At 33.8% G+C, this 16,662-nt stretch overlaps 1 protein-coding gene across 1 annotated transcript in view; it reads left to right on the forward strand.

Moving 5' to 3' along the window:
• The first annotated feature begins 10,873 nt into the window (after window positions 1-10,873).
• LOC129224718 (phytanoyl-CoA dioxygenase domain-containing protein 1-like) overlaps window positions 10,874-16,662 on the forward strand; it is a 34,688-nt gene continuing 28,899 nt past the window's right edge. Inside the window, 1 exon segment of the mRNA XM_054859264.1 lies at window positions 10,874-10,990. Within this exon segment, the coding sequence (XP_054715239.1) occupies window positions 10,984-10,990 (7 nt within the window). The 5' untranslated portion in view covers window positions 10,874-10,983.

Below are 16,662 nucleotides of genomic sequence, written 5' to 3' on the forward strand. Positions count from 1 at the left end.
CAAAACAGTCAAATGAGAACAATAAGCAATCATAATTGCTCAAAAAAAAAAAAAAAAAAGCTAATGTTCGGCTTTTGTTCTAAAGTTTCTTCACAAAATTCATAATCTAGCATTAGAGTTTGGAAAAAAACATTTAAATCTGGTGTCAGCCTAGCACATGTTTTCCCTGGTGCCATGAAATGCTCAATGCCAGGAGAATGTAGCGCGGAGAAAAGAGATTTGTTCTCGGAAAGAGCAAAAAGAGAGATTGCTGCACTCGTAGTTAACGGTAAAAAATGATTAACTAGCGATTAAAAATATTTTAAATAATTATTTGTAATTAAAAATAAAGTCTCAATTATATTTCCCACGAGACTGTCTCTGTTCCAAAAAATAGAAAAAGTTTGTAAGCTTCCCGCGGGTCCGGACAAAATCTGTTCACGGGCCGGAGGTTGGAGACTCAAAAATGCTACTTAAATTATGAATTATAGTGTATTAAACTGTTTTGTATGTCCTCGTAATCTTCGACCATAGAAAGCGATGAATGACTGTCGAAAGCCAAATTTAATACAATCGGATGTTTTTTTTTTTTTTTAATTTTATTAGATTTCTGAGCTGAACGGTCTTCCCCCCAACCTTCTTGTCGTTCATTGGGTGGTGTGTCATTGAAAGAATTTCCCCGAAAACCCCATTGGCAATCGCTTTGTACTCTACTAGGTGTTCCTATCCCCCGGCGTGTCTCTGCTATAACCTTCAGAAAGGAAAACAAAGAGGTTTGCAGTTGGAGAAACATGTGTTGTCTTTTAACAACTGAAATGTCTTTGAAGATTGCAGCTCATGAGAGTTCGAATATTTTTCGATATGTTTGGTTAGTTTTATTTAATCAGTACACAATTTCAAAATATCGATTAAAAATTACGTTACTTCATATTCACAAGTAATCCTTCAAAAGTGTGAATTACCGATTGGAACAAAACTTTGCATATCCTTCGGTACAACATTTAAATATATTGAACACGTGTTTTTTTTTATCGGCAACAAACTGCTTTAACGGGATGAAATTTACCCCTAAATGTTCGATAATTGGGATAATAGAGGGTACAATATATTCTTTCACTTGTAATTTTGAATACTAAAATTCAAATAATGATTGGCAGTTTGAAAAAAACTAAACAAACTAAAATTGACGTGTTTTTGGATTTTTCTTGTTGCCTATGAACAATTCCATGTCAGAAAAATCGCCTTCTTGACTAGAGGCGGATTTACAAGGGGGGCGGTGGGGGCAACCGCCCCCTCCGTGACCGTCGTTTTCTAAAACTAATAATATAGAATTGAAGGAATTATTAGCAATCGCTGCTAATTTTTATCCAGTACATTCCACAAATTTGCATTAAATTAAAATTAGACAGTTAGTGTAGTCGAGGATGAACAGCGTTACCCACTTTTTTTGTTTGAACCTAAGCTTGCCCCTCCCTCCTTTTTTGAACTTTAATAATTTTTATATTTTTTTATGTGTCTTCCAACCAATTTTCAATCATAATTTGAATTTTTGTAGTTAAAATTTGAAAAAAAAAAAAAAAAATATATTGTACTCTTTAATATCCCAATTATTCAGTACTGTCGGCCCCGCTGTCGAATATCTTCGGTTCTGAGAAATTTTATTCGATTAAGCGGGGTATTTGATTAAGGGGGCAAATGTTCTTTACCTTTCTAAATTGATAACATTTGTCTTAAACGTAACAATAATAAATCAATAGCTATATAAAGGGAATAATTAATGTTTTTGGTAAAAAGTTTTTGAAATAAGATAAATAAAGGACAAAATAGGTTCATAATTAATCTCAAGTCCGTATAAGGAAAAAAAAAAGTTACTAACAACTTGGGTTTTGAAAATTTTGCTATCTTTTCTCACTTTATTATTTTTTTGAATTAAGTCCATAATAGTGGATAGCTTGTTCAAGATCTTTGGGGAACGCATTTTCTGACTCTCTTTTTCCCCTACTCGTCGTTTACCGTGCTTTGCATTTAATTTTCATTAATCTTAATTGTTGTTGAAAATGTGTATTTTTTTTATTCACTTTATTTCTCGAATGTGCTTCTTTTTTTTTTTTTGTAATGACAAAGACAAAAGAAATTTGATAGAATAGTGGACATGTTTCGATGTAATATGCAAGTTGTTTTTCTCTCCCGTTTTGTCGGCGAAAACTATTGCTTCATATTTTTAAGTCAATAATTTTCCTTACTTAATTTATTTCTATTTTATTTTTAAAAAATGTCAGCAAGAATATTTTCGAAAGCTGATCAATATTATTCGATAATCCGATGAAAATATTCGATTAAGCGGGGATCTTTAACATTGCGTCTATGGGGGAATATTCGATTCCGGGAGGTGTTATTCGAAAAGCGGGGTATTCGTTTATCCGTTTCCCGATTAAGTGGAGCTGAGAGCATTTAGAGATCAATTTCACCCCTAAAAGTATTTATTGACGATAAAAAAGTACGTGTTTAATATTCCTAAGTGTTCTCTCGATGTGCAAAGTTTTAATTCAAATCGGCATGCGACACTAGGTCAATGTTACTTGTCAGCTTATTTCGTCTTTCATAGAATCCCTCATTTCGGGGGCAGGGAGCCTCTATAACTGCGCCCTTGTGTGTATGGGCCCCTTTAGTTACAATAAACGAAATTGGTGAGGAAGATAACGCTGTCCACGACATTTCCTTTCTCTGGCATAGGCAGGATTCTGCTTCGGGAGGGCACAAATGTTTACATTAAAAGCACTACCAGATTATCCATTTTTCATTAAATATGTTGAGCTATGCCATGAACATTTAAACTTTTACCAAATCATCAATAAATTGAGAAATTAAAGCAAACATCAATTAATCAATTTCTTTAAATTTCATACTTTTTTTTTTTTTTCTTTTTAATATTTTCCAATTTAAGGGTGGGGGGCAGCTGCTCTTCCTTGCTCCCTCTCCCCTCTTGGCATGGCCGTGGTAAAAATGCAGTTCGATTTAAAATTATATTTTTTATTCTAAGTGATTTAAAATATGTCACATATGGTTGGATCCGGTAAAACATTTCGTTTAAAACTTCTTTTATCTTCTGGGTGCATTTACCAAATGGCATTGTCATTGTTTTTGCTAAATGTATTTTTGAGCTGTTAAGAGGACTCATCCGACAGAAATTTTCTAGCTTTCGGGAAGAGAGAGAGAGAGCTGCAGTGTTTTTCTACCCTCTCTAAGCGGATCTGCTGACAGGTTTTGGATAATTCTTCCCCCTCTAAACGACTGTCTATGCTCAAAATTTACTGGCAGTGGGCAGCATAACTTTCTTTATGTACTGCAACTGGAAATTTTGTTAATCATTATGTTCGTTGTTTGTTTTCTAAATTTGATTTATTAAAATGCTCTCACAGTCTACTTTTTATGCAAGAAGGATATGCAGTAAGTTCATAAACATTTTGTTTTCGCGCAAAATGCAACATTAACCTTATCATTCTGAAAATCAAAAGCAGACACAGGGTTGATAAAGTAAATTACAGATCACTCTCCGCCTCCCCTTATCGATACGGCACTGAAATTGTCCAGAAACGTATTATTCGGACTTAAAACATGCTGATTTCATAATTCATTGAAGAATAAAAATAAATATTCAAAATAAATTTTAGAATTAGCAAAGCATTCGAAAACAAAAATTTAATTTGTTTCAAACAAAGTTTTTGGCAATCTTTTTTTTTTTTTTTTTTTATTTTTTTTTTTTATTTTGTTCGTAGTACAGCGGATTTATCTATGTTTTTGAAAGTATAATAGTTTTGAATAAATTTCAGGTTTTCTTTTCAGATTTTTTGTTTACGCTAAATGTTTCAAAGAACCCTAATGAATCGAAACAGTGTACAAGTAAAACCATAAGAACAGTGATTAATGAGGACTATAAAATAGCCCCTTTTTCGATTTGTAAACTTCAACAAAACGCCTGTAAATAACGTTTGAGCAAAAAAAGTCAATAAGATATGGGGTGCGTCCTTCCTTCTGGGAACATGATAATTCCAAAAGGGGGCATGAGCAAAACCAAAAAAAAAAGCTTGAAAATTGTTAAATTTTCTGAAGGAAAAGTAAAACAACATATATTCTGACGTAATGAGATGTCAAACACATATTCACATTTATACTGAAAATGCATTCCTAACAAAATATTTCAGGGAATGCGCGACAACTCTCCTACTACTCTCCTACTTATGTGCGAATGTTAAATAGCTCAAACAAAAAAATCCAATACTATCTTCAAATTTTATTTACAAATGCAATATTTGTATTTCATTGTGTTCGTTACGAAGACTGGTAAAAAAGTAGTCATCTTGACACTGCAACCTTTCGTTCATAAGGAAAAAAGTACAATTGAGGACCTAAATGGCTACTGAAAATACTTCACGAGTCCTCAAACAAATTAAGAGTTAAAAGGTTTAATTTGGATAATGGATCCTGATCCAGACCAGGATCTAGAATATTAGTAGGAGAAATCTTCCTTTTTTTCTTTCAATTTTTTATTCTTCGTGCTTGAAACACTTACAACTTTCTTCAAACCCTTTGAATCATTACCGTTTGAAAGAAAAAAAAAAGAAAAAAACACGTCATGCTTCAGTTAATAAAGTTTGGGAAATTTTTATTTTCGTGAAAGTCGATTCCCCCCTCTATAATGCATGACTCATTCGCCCCTCCCAACAGGATCGTCTGGATCCGCCACTGAGATCATGCACTATGTATTGAATCGCCCATTCGAATGCTATGGAGCGGCCCCCAATGAAAAGACTACCCAAATTACCCCCTGTCAATTTCAGGAGAAGAGACTGCACTTGTACCCCGTGTGCACCCAAATCAGAAGTATTTCCCCAGGATGACTCTCAAATGCTATGGAGCACGACCCGGTAACAAGCCCCCCCCCCCCAAAAAAATGAGATTTTTAAAATTTTTAACCTTCCCCCCCCCCCGAGCAATTTCTGCCAGGAGTCCCCATCATGGCACTCCTATCTTTTTCCACACAGAAATGAACTATCTCAAGGTCATACATCTTTTTATCAGAGCCGCTCATCTTGCACTATTTAAAAAGGATAAAATTTTTGGATAGTGCGGGATAGATATAGTGTGGGATATGTTAGGAGAACCCACTGGGGCTCATAACTGAGATTGCACTTTAAAAAGCCTTCAAAAATTACCCACATCCCCTCCTCCGGAAAAAAAAAATAAGATCAATGAGGCAGTCTGCGTTAATAACCCTCTTGATTTAGGAGGGTCATTTTATAGGGTTTGGACAGTTTCGTTCTTTGGGAGTGTTTCATAGCAGTTGAGAGGTCTGTATAGGGCGGATGGGCTTTGTAGTAGCAATAAAATAAGATTGAAAACCTTCTAATATTACCCCCCCCCCCCACACACACATACTCCAAAAAGAAAGAAACAGCGGTGCGGTCTATTTGTGTCAGAAGTGCCTATGAAGGGGCACTCATGGTGCGGGTTCCGCCATTCTAATTTTGAAGGAGGATAATTTTTATAGGGAAACTAATTTCATCAGTCCTGTAGGGGGGGGGAAGCGTTGAGATCCCTGTGGCCATGTATATGTACTGAATAAAATTGCTAAATAACATCACATCTTATGCTTTGGCATAGGCTTTTCTTTAAGCTCCAAAAATTGAAATGTATTTAAAATAAAAAATATTTACACCTCTTTAAAAACATTAAATTTTAAGGGGGGAGCAGGAGAGGACGATAATCCAGCTAATTTAGTAGAGAGATTTTATAGTTGATTTTCAGTTTCTCCTACCCTCTGAAACAGCGGACCTATCTAGATAATCAAAAAAATTTCATTTTTTAGTGAGAATCCAAGCCAATCAGGGGTGCCCCCCCCCCCCACTACTAAAAAAAAATCTCGACTCTCTATTCCTTTTTTGTAGCTCATGTTTTTTTTCTGTTTATTTATTTACTAGTGGTACCGTGGGTACCCGCACGGCTTTGCCCTAATAGAAAAATTAAAAGGTCGCCTGTATATTTACAAATAATGTATGGTGAATTTTCTCGCTAATTGGCTTGTACCCATGTTACGGTTCCACGTTATGATAATTTCGTATCTCGCTAATTGGCTTATGCCCATGTTACGGTTCCGCGTTATGATAATTTCGTAATTTACTCGTCCATCTTATGATATTTCTGTTCTTAAAATTCGATCAGAAAAAGAACAAAATCGAATTTTCAAAAAATCGCTTCGAGGTGCACACCCCCATGCTACAAACTAAATTTGTGCCAAATTTCATGAAAATCGGCCGAACGGTCTAGGCGCTATGCGCGTCACAGAGATCCAAACATCCATACAGAGAGACTTTCAGGTTTCTTATTTAAAAAGAAAAGAAAAGAAAGATAAAGAAGTAAAGAAAAGAAAGATAAAGAAAGATAATTTTCAGAACAAATTCTTTCCCATTTTATTAAATTTCCGAGAAGAATGGGCTTAAAATTGGAATAGAAAAAGAACAAAATCGAATTTTCGAAAAATCGCTTCGAGGTGCACACCCTCATGATACAAACTAACTTTATGCCAAATTTCATGAAAATCGTCCGAACGGTCTAGGCGCTATGCGTGTCACAGAGATCCAAACATTCATACCGAGAGACTTTCAGGTTTGTTATTTAAAAAGAAAAGAAAAGAATAAAGATAAAGAAGTAAAGAAAAAAAAAGATAAAGAAAGATAATTTTCAGAACAAATTCTTTCCCATTTTATTAAATTTCTGTGAGAAATGTGTTTAAAATTAGAATAGAAATAGAACAAAATCGAATTTTCGAAAAATTGCTTCGAGGTGCACACCCTCATACTACAAACTAACTTTGTGACAAATTTCATGAAAATCGACCGAACGATCTATGCGCTATGCGCGTCACAGAGATCCAGACATCCTACAGATATCCTGACATCCTCCGGACAGAGACTTTCAGCTTTATTATTAGTAAAGATTTATTTATTTGAATATTTTTATTTACTTACTTATTTATTTTTAATTATTATTATAATTATTACATTATTCGAAAAGTGCCAATGACATACCCCATATACCCGCACACACACGCAAACTAAAAAGTTAAATGAAATAAAATGCAAACAATAAAATGAAATAAATTTAAAAAATAAAATAGAGTAATAAATAAATAAAAAATAATTAAAAAATCCCCCCCCCACCCCGAATGCCAATTACGATTTATATGACTAAAATACGCAGTTGAAATTATCTATATTCGCTTTAGCTCCCCAAAAAAAAGTTTATACTTTAAAAGTCAGGTCACTAGAGCCAAATTATCAATAAATTGAGAAATTGAAACAAATGTCAATTATCAATTTTTTGAAATTTCGTGCTTTATTTTAAAATATGTTTTCCCAATTTAAAGGGGCGGCTGCCCTCCCTTGCCGCCCTCTAGATACGTCCATAGTAATAATGCAATTCGATTTAAAATATGTTTTTTATTTTACGTAATTTAAAAATGTGTAACATGGTTGGGTCCAATAAAACATTTCCTTAAAAGCACTATTCAAAGCTTATTATGAACATTATTTGGAGGGACATTCTTTCATTGAAGTACCTTAGAAGCTGAACTTTAAAGTATCCAACAATATTTCCTTTCATCTTCAATTTTATCAATTATTTTCTATTCAAAGCGAAAGCAAAACCGCTTTTTAGCACGCAAACATATGCAATCGTGCGGTTTGTTGGCAACGCTAAAAGCTCCATCTATCGGCTCAAACTGAACTATATTTCTGGTCCCCTTTCAGCTTCGGAAATCGGTCGAAAATGACAGGCTCGTAGGAGTCTCTTGTAAATTTCACTGAGTGTCAAGACTGGATGTAATATAGTGTTAAGGAATGTTTACACTTTAAATTTTAAAAGCAAATCGTTATCAAGATATTTTAAATAAACATTTTTATCAAGTTTGTTATGATGTATCATCGTGCTGCGTTGTTTACAGCTTTTTCATTTCTACAAATACAAGTAGACTTCTTTAGGTACGTTATATTTTTCTAATTTCGAAATCATTTTTCTTTATGAAAGTAAGGAATCTTGTACGTTAACCTTTAGCCAACGGCGGTACATATGCTGTACCGACAAAAAGTGCTCTCTTCCTACGGCTGTGGTACAACGTCTGTACCAGTCCTTCCCTTCCCCCTCCAGTTACTTCCCGCAGTTGATAATCCTTTCACACACGCCTACGCAGGGAGAAAATGAATGAAACGCACTACACCCCTTTTTGGGGGTCTGTCAATCAGAGGCGTTTGGCATAGTTTTGTTCCCAGTGAAGGAATGTGTGGCGAAGTTTCGAAAAAGAGGGGAGAAAGTTAAGCAGAAGTAAAATACTTGAAGGAAAGAAAAATTTTTGATAGCCTTTTTCTGTTTAATAACCCAATAGTAAGGCTTCCTATAATTAATAACAGCATATTTTACTGAGTACAAAACACCTATTTAGTTTAAGCAGTGTAGATATTTAGGGAGCAGAGCGCAAGAAACATCATTCTCCAAAATATTTCTTTTGTTATGGTTTTATAAAAATAATTAAACACTTGAAAAGCATATCTTATTTTGCTAACTTTTCGAAAATGAATATCATGCTGAATAAGAAACAACTTATCAATTTGCGATTTGCCACGTTTCATTTATTTCTTTATTTACATTTTAACTGAAAATTATTTGTAATACCGTTTCAACAAAACATGGAAAACATTCTAAAATCAATAAATTTGAGAGAGAGGTTCAATTAAGAATCTGTGTCGTGAATCTTTTGGTTTGAAAATTGAAAGTTAGACTAAATGCTCATTTTTTTTTTATTATAAAAAGAGTCACTAGCACAGCCAGAATTATCTTCTGAAGGGGGTTTTCTGTTCAAAACAAGCCTTTTCATATGTAAAAGTTATTGCACTAGGGATGGCAAGAATGTAAAATCAAGGGCTCTGAGGGGTGTTTTTACCCCCCCCCCCCTTCGCTACGCCTCAAAATCTATCTAATTGATCACTTATTGAGTGAAAAGCATAAAAACTTAATTTTGATATTTTAGAAAATATAAATGTATTTCCTTGATATTTTGTCTATAGCGAATAATATTTCAGTAGAAAGTCAAAAGGACTAAGGATATGCTGAATGAAACAAAATAAGTATGGTACACCGGGGCACGTTTACGAGGATTTTTTTTTTTCGCTGAATTTTTTAATTTTATGGTTCAACTTAGGAATTCTTAAACGTTATGGCCTTATAAAGCAGTTAATAAAGTATAAATTTGTGCATTCAGTTTTCCCCCTGTTTGTATTTAAGGGGCTTAAAATGTTTATTTTTAAGTCAAAGTATGTTGCTCCTCTTTCTGTCTGTGCGGAAAAAAAAAAAAAAAAAGAGAGAGGTTAAGTGAAAAGATTTATAAGAGCACCTGATATATCTTACTCAGTTTTCAATGAGAGTCTAATGTCTGTTTATTTTTTTTTCTGTTAATTAATTCTTACATTTGGAACTGTTTATGCCAGTAAAAAATGGAAGAAAGAGGTTTGTTTTCTGTTTACTCATGCGTATTTTTTTTTTTTTTACTTATCTTCTCTTACTCACAAATAACAACGTACTGGGTAGTGAAAATGTATTATAAAGATAGTACATAAATAGGAAATGTTGAAAAGAGGAAAGACTTGGAATCTAAAACAAATTTGCCCAGATATTTTTCTTGTGAAGGGAGCGGAACGTAATCCTTCAACAATTACTAGAGGTATTTCAACCACAATTAGAAGAAAGAGTGAATGGGGATATCAGGGGATTTGTAGGCTGTCTCTCCATATTATCTCAGTCGACAGTGATTGACTTTGAAACGCCAGCTTCATATACAAAAAAGGGTGCCTTGCATGCTCTAAAAGATAGATAAGCGCTAACGTTCTTTATGTAAATGAATACGGTGTTCAAGTATATTCCGCTTGCACCTGCTCAGAAAAGCAAACCAAGGAATTGTTCGCTATTATTGTGGATTCTTTCTTGGACACACGTATTAGTGTCATCATTTTTCTGAATAGCCAAGCTGAAAAGCAAAGTTGCCTCCCTTGAATCTAAGGTATTCTACAATGTATTTACAATGGCTTTGGTCTCAGTTGAACGCTAGTTACCTCCGCATTTTAGCGCATAGATAAGGACATCTGGCATTTATTGAATCCAGTGGTCTACCTCACAAATAGAGTTTGATATTTATTATTTTGTTGTCGTTAGCCTTAGGTTAGATGAGAAGCGTTATTTCAGTGATTTCAATTTTAAAACTGAACCAAATATACTTACAGAAAATCTAAACCTAGAGAACCCCATAAGGAACAAGGAGGGAAAAAAATTATTTTCAAACCATTGAATAAGTGATGACTAGCCAAGTATAGTGTCCCACTATAGTAACCCTGTATTGCGGAGAGCTCAGCGGTCGAAGTGGACATCGCCCCCTTTATGCTGTCCTATTCGGGGGGGAAGGAACTAAGAAAGCTTTGAGCCGTAGGGAGAGGGAAAAGATAATTGTATAGTTGCCGTAGCCTAAAGGTTAAAACCTTTGAACTAACATCTCACCACTTGTTGATAAAGTGACCCTGAACTTCTAGAGAAATCTGATAAATGCTTTTTATTTCTCCGTTTGTCAGAATTTTCATTCCACGTGCGTACGTGCTGCTTTATTTTTTAACTCTACTGTCAAAACTTTTTATTTTGCAAAATGGATTATAAAGCTCTTTACAATAAAGTACATTTTTCACTCTTTGTTTTTAAATGATGTTGGTCTAATTTTATGTTTAAATTAAATATTTTCCACATATTTTTTTTTTTTTTTTTCCCCACTCAGTATCTCCAGGATGGATGCCTTACAATTGAAAACTTTTTCACCCAGTCTGAAATCGATGATGTCATCCAAGGTGTCCATGAAGTCATTGAGGATATGCCAACGGATAGTATCCATGCTCACTCTGCATACAGTGTTCCAAAATGTCAAGTAAGTCAAAGTTAAAATCATAAAAAACAAACTAATATTTTGTGGAAAGTTTTTGATCCACTTTGCCACTGCTAATACTTTGATATCAAGTTCTCACGTTGAGTATATTTTTAAGTAAAATAAAATTGCATGAACTTATTACACAGTTAATTAGGCAGTTTATATGACTCTAGTACGGGGGTTCTCAAATTTATGAACATTGCTACCAAACTTTTAAGCATCTTAAATGTTTTGCTTAGTTTATTCATCTTAACATCACATTTAATGCCATTCCTCTGAAAAGCATATATTCTTGCTGTTGGAGTTTTTTTTATAGTTAAAAAGCAGAGTTGTAATTTTGAGCGGACTAAACCCATTTTGATCATGTCACTGGCAAAAACGAGCCAAAACTGGATCTAACCAACATAGAGCTGGTCAAAATTGTATTATATAAATACACTAATATGTGTACACATACAGTTTGTATGCATAATGTTGCACTAAATGAATGATTAAAAGAAAAAGGATTTGTATTTATGATTGTTCAAATAATTGTTAAAACTGATTTATTGATTTAAATGCAACTTTTCTTAGCATTAACATTAAAAATTGTTCACAAAAAGGACAAATGACACTTATTCAGTAGAAATACTAAACAGTCTGCAATATAAACTAATAGCTACTCTTGACAAAACTTGTAACATGTATTCAATATGTATTAAAAATAAGTAATATACTTTTATTAAATTTGAAATTCATTTTGTTTGCATAAAACTATGAAACAAGTATACATTGTGCTATCTACACTGTTTAGACAGCTTTAAAAAATATCATATATTTCTTCTATGATGTGACTAACCTTTTGAAACATGCTGTAATGTGCCGGGTGTCACCCCTCTGGGAGTGGCACACAAAGTTGGATTAAAAGTTTTTGAAAATATGAAGCTAAAATGCACATTTAAGTCTAAAAATTTGAAATTTTTATGGGATATCATGTCTGGATTCACCCCATATCATGGAGTGAATGTAATTCTCAGGATTAAGTTGATGTTTGGAAATCTAATTTCATGGCGATATAGTGAGATTTGATTTTTGTAAGCTTGTTGTATAGCTTACAAAAGTGTTGCTTACATCACTTACTGGGCAGCATCATTATATTCATCCCACAATTGAAGAGATAAGAAAGAAGTAAATTGTGTGTTGAAAATAAGCAGTCTTTATGGATTTCTCGGCAGTCTAAAATATGCAAAGGGGTAACCTGAGATGAGCTGCTTTTAGGACAGGGAGGAAGGATCTTTTGCTCAACTTCAAACTTCATTTCCATTAGGTGGCTACTCCAAAATCTGAAAATTGCAGTACAGTAGACCCTCATTTTAACCGGGTTTATTTTACGCGGTTTCAGATTTGACACCTTTATTCTATTTTACGCGGATGAGTTTCAGTTTTATGCGGAAACGGCAATGCAAACAGATAAAATTTTCCCCTCTTTCAAAATCCAAACTCGTAAAGATAGCAGATTACACGTGATCAACTGCATTTTGGTGTACTCATAATCGAGCTTGGGCCATTGGAGACATTTTATGTGATTAGTTCCAGAGCTCTTTCCAGAAGTAAAGTTATTAAACTAACACAGTTCAGAACTCACTGGAAGAAAAGCTTTTAGGAGTGACAAAGGAAGCCAAAACCAATAAGGATACCGACGTCGCTGACGCACAACCAAAAACGTTCACATTGAAAACTTTGAGCCATTCCTAGACAATAGAAATGATCTTTCTGATTTGTTAGTGAAGGATTCTATCATTGAAGAAGAAGTGAAGGATTCTATCATTGAAATGACGCAAGTGGTCATGGATGCGTTAATGCTCTGAAAAAAATTACAGAGAAAAATTCTTAACGACTGCCAAAAAACTATCATAGCCAGCTCCTCTTTATAAACAGGACACGAAATTAATTTATGTTTACTTTATGCATGTTGTGCATAAAAGTAGATATAAGTACTCATTAAACTTTTTATACAATTAATCATTACTAGAATGAAGTATTTTGTTATCTAAGGAACCAAACCCATATTATAACACTAGTTTTAGGTCTCAATTTACGCAGCATTTCCGTGGTAGGTAAACCTCCACGTAAAACGAAGGTTCACTGTACAACTTGCTCTGCAGCTCAATTTGACTTAAACATCGCCTGCTTCTGGCATTCATACCAACTGTGGGCAATAATGGCTCTCTGGTTAGAGGATGCTGATGTCTTTATTAAAGTTGTAAGTTCATTAGAATTAAGAGAGTCTGAAGCCTGTGTTGATTTTAAAGTGCCTAGTTTTGCCAGCTGGTCTGTAATTTTGTTACCCTCCACTACAACTTGCAATGGTATCCATAGAAGCAAACCTTGTTTTGTAAACACACATTGCTTAGCAGTAAGTTACTACCAGATGCGGACCGGCCCATCAGCCTGTGGATCAATGCGCCCCCAAACCTTTTTTTTATTTTATTTTACTTTTAATTATCTTTTATTTTTGGTGCAACTTCCTTGTTGTTATTTTTTTTTTCGCTCGCAGACTTGTGCAACTTTACTTCACTTTTTCGTTTCTTTAAACTTGTAAACCTGTGTACCATTGTTTTTTCTCCCCCTGCACCTTTTTTTTTTTTTTTCTTTCTGCATTTTTGCACTTTTTTTTTTTTTTTTTTCATCCTCTGGAAGCCAAGGTTGCCCTAGCAGGTGTGCAGCGTGTGCACCGCACAAGGGCGGCCAAAGCAAGGGGCAGCCTCAGGCCGCATCATATAGTTCTTTTAATCAAGCAAAATTCCTCAAGAATTTCTCACAAGATAACTTAGAGATAACTTATAATAAGTCAAATAAATATGCTGAATTTTAAATGTTCAATTATCAAAGAAAGTGCCGATTTCCCAACAGCACAGCATAGCTTCAGAGAAATAGATTGTTAGGGAACATTGTGTTGGTTCATTGTCAATTAATATCTACTCTTTACACTCATGCTTCATTTGGTTGCAAAATTTGTGACAGAACCGGTAATCAGGCATGGATACAGGGGAGTTGAGGTGAGAGAAATGGCCACCTCCTGAAGCATGAAAGGGTGCCTTCTAAAAGGAGCACTCAGGGCACAGGGCGGCCACTAATGTTTACCCCCAAGCTTTTATAGACCTAAACAATGAAGACATATTTTGTATATTATATTTAAAAAAAACTATGCTGATTAGACACTCTCGCAAGCATTTCAAACAACAAATTCTGTTTTCAACAATCGCGGATGCGTGGAGAGACAGTGGAAAATTGCGACTCCCCCGAGAGTCAAACATATATGAATGACGAAATAAAATTTTGTAATTTTCCCCCTTTACAGCATTTTTTTCGAATTGAATTCACAAATAAACTGCCCGGTTTCAGATCAGGGCTCTTGCCAAGGGTAGTAAATTTAAACGTAGCTCCAAAACGAAGATCCAAAAGGATACCATGACCTCCTTGGCAAGACTAAAGAAGGCTTAAAATTGCGTTTTTAGCCTACTTTCCCAGTAAAAGTCAGAAAAAGAAGAAAAAAGCATGAAAGAAGGCTTATACAGGGTGGCGACAGATCAGGGAAATCAGGGAGATCAGGGAAAAGTCAGGGAACTTTATTAATCAGCGAAATGTCAGGAAATTTTGAAAAAAATAACAAAAAATCAGGGAAAATTGATTTTTTGAAGAAAGAATTTTTTTTTTGCTTTACAAAATTAAGTACTCTTAATTCCCTACGCATTTTCCGCCAATTATCTGTTCAAAAAAAAAGGTAAAATTAATGAGGTGCGATTATACACTGCCGCATATTTGTGCATCTTTTTTCCTCAACGTCAAAGTATTGAATCTTACTTATTAACCACAGGATGAACTTCCTAAGATTGCTTTTGTGTCTGTTAGGTTGTTTATTTTACCTAGCTTGAAATTTCCTTTTACACTTTCAATCCTACGTAAAATAAACAGCCATACAGGCAAAGAGGAAGCCTTCAATTATGCCTTAGCTTCTTTGCCTTTATTCCATTGTCTCAAAGTAATTAGCGTACTATAATCACGATTTCAAGAAGAAATCTTTGGTTTTTGGATTAATTCAATAAAAGCTCAAAAGTTATTACTTCTTTGCGTTTTTAATTGAATTGCTAAAATTGAACTTTCAATTAAAAAAACTTTGTTTTTTGCCGTTATACTATTTGTTGTCACCGCAGATTATAAATGTTTTCTTTTCTTCAGACTTTAGTGATTCTTTAATTTTATAACCAAGCTGTATTCTTCTTTTATATATTTTGAAATTAATTAATTGCTTTTTTTTTCCTTGCATTTCAAAGTTGTTTGTTACAAAAGCAATCTAAGATTTTTTCTTGTTACATACTGAAATCATTTAAAATAGAGTTAACTTGTGTACTTAAGAAAATATCTTTATTTTTTTATTGTTAAAATGCTGTATTCATTCATTAAAACCTATGTTCTTGATTAGAGAAAAGCTCCCTATGAATGGTTGTCTAAGGGTTTCATCTGTTTTGCATAAATATGTCAATTAGTTACATAAGAATAACTACATTACTTCTATTCTTTTACTATTACTTGTTATTCTTGCAACAATTATTATACTGTTTGAAAACTTAGAACTAAAAAGTAATTGACATTATTTTGAACTATCATAAATACACATTTTTTAAAAGTAATTTCAATAGTTTCTTAAATTCTTTTGCTAAGTGGTTTCTGGAAGTAAAGTTTTTTTTTTATTTTAATTTTCTATAATCTTTCCATTGTATAAAAATTTAATATACTGTTTTGTAGGTCATCCCCCCCCCAAATTGTCATGTTTTTTTTTTTTGAACCATTTTATTAAAAAAAGTAGCATCTTTTTAAAATATATCTTTAGTTCAACAACTTTACATAACTGAAAACGTTTAAAATACTGCATTTTATACAAACATACAAAGAAAGAAAACCATTATCATTGGTAACGTAAATCAGGGAAATTTGGTGAACTTAATGAGGGAAATCAGGGAAAAGTCAGGGAACTTTTTTTCACAGTTCCTGTCGCCACCCTGTTATAATGCATCTTAAAAATATCGCGAAAAACAAAAAAAAGTCAAAAATAAATAAAATAATTAAATAAGTATCGAAAAATTAAAAATTGGAAAGTAGGGTATTGAGATGGGGGAAAATGTCTGTCGGTCTGTCTGTCTGTCCCCTCCCCCTAATAACTTTTGAATGAATAGTCCGATTCGAACAAACTTTTTTTTGTTCGAAAGATCTTGGGGAGGACACCCCACTCCCATATCTCACTTTTTGATTTGAGCTATTTTTTGTTCAATTTTGAACAGTTCAAAAAAGCTTAACATTAGCGCCTACGGGGAAATTCAAGGCAATTCCGAACTGTGAGGCGAATTTGCTTCAAACAAACTTTGTAGGAAAAAGCTTTTGATGAAAAACTTGTATATAAAATATCTTTTTGATTTGAACAATTTTCCGTTCAATTTTGAACAGTTCAAATCCCTTAACATTAGTGCCTACGGGGAAACTGAAAGTCAATGTAGATTCCGTACTTGAAGGCGGATTTTTTTCAAACAAATTTTGTTGGAAATAGTTCTTGACATATCTTAAGTTTCTACATAAAGATATGCGCAGACGATTTTTTTTTTGACAATGAAAAGTATTTTTTTAAGTTGACATTTTAT

This window comes from Uloborus diversus, chromosome 6 (genome assembly GCF_026930045.1).
Source record: "Uloborus diversus isolate 005 chromosome 6, Udiv.v.3.1, whole genome shotgun sequence".
Classification (NCBI taxonomy): domain Eukaryota; kingdom Metazoa; phylum Arthropoda; class Arachnida; order Araneae; family Uloboridae; genus Uloborus; species Uloborus diversus.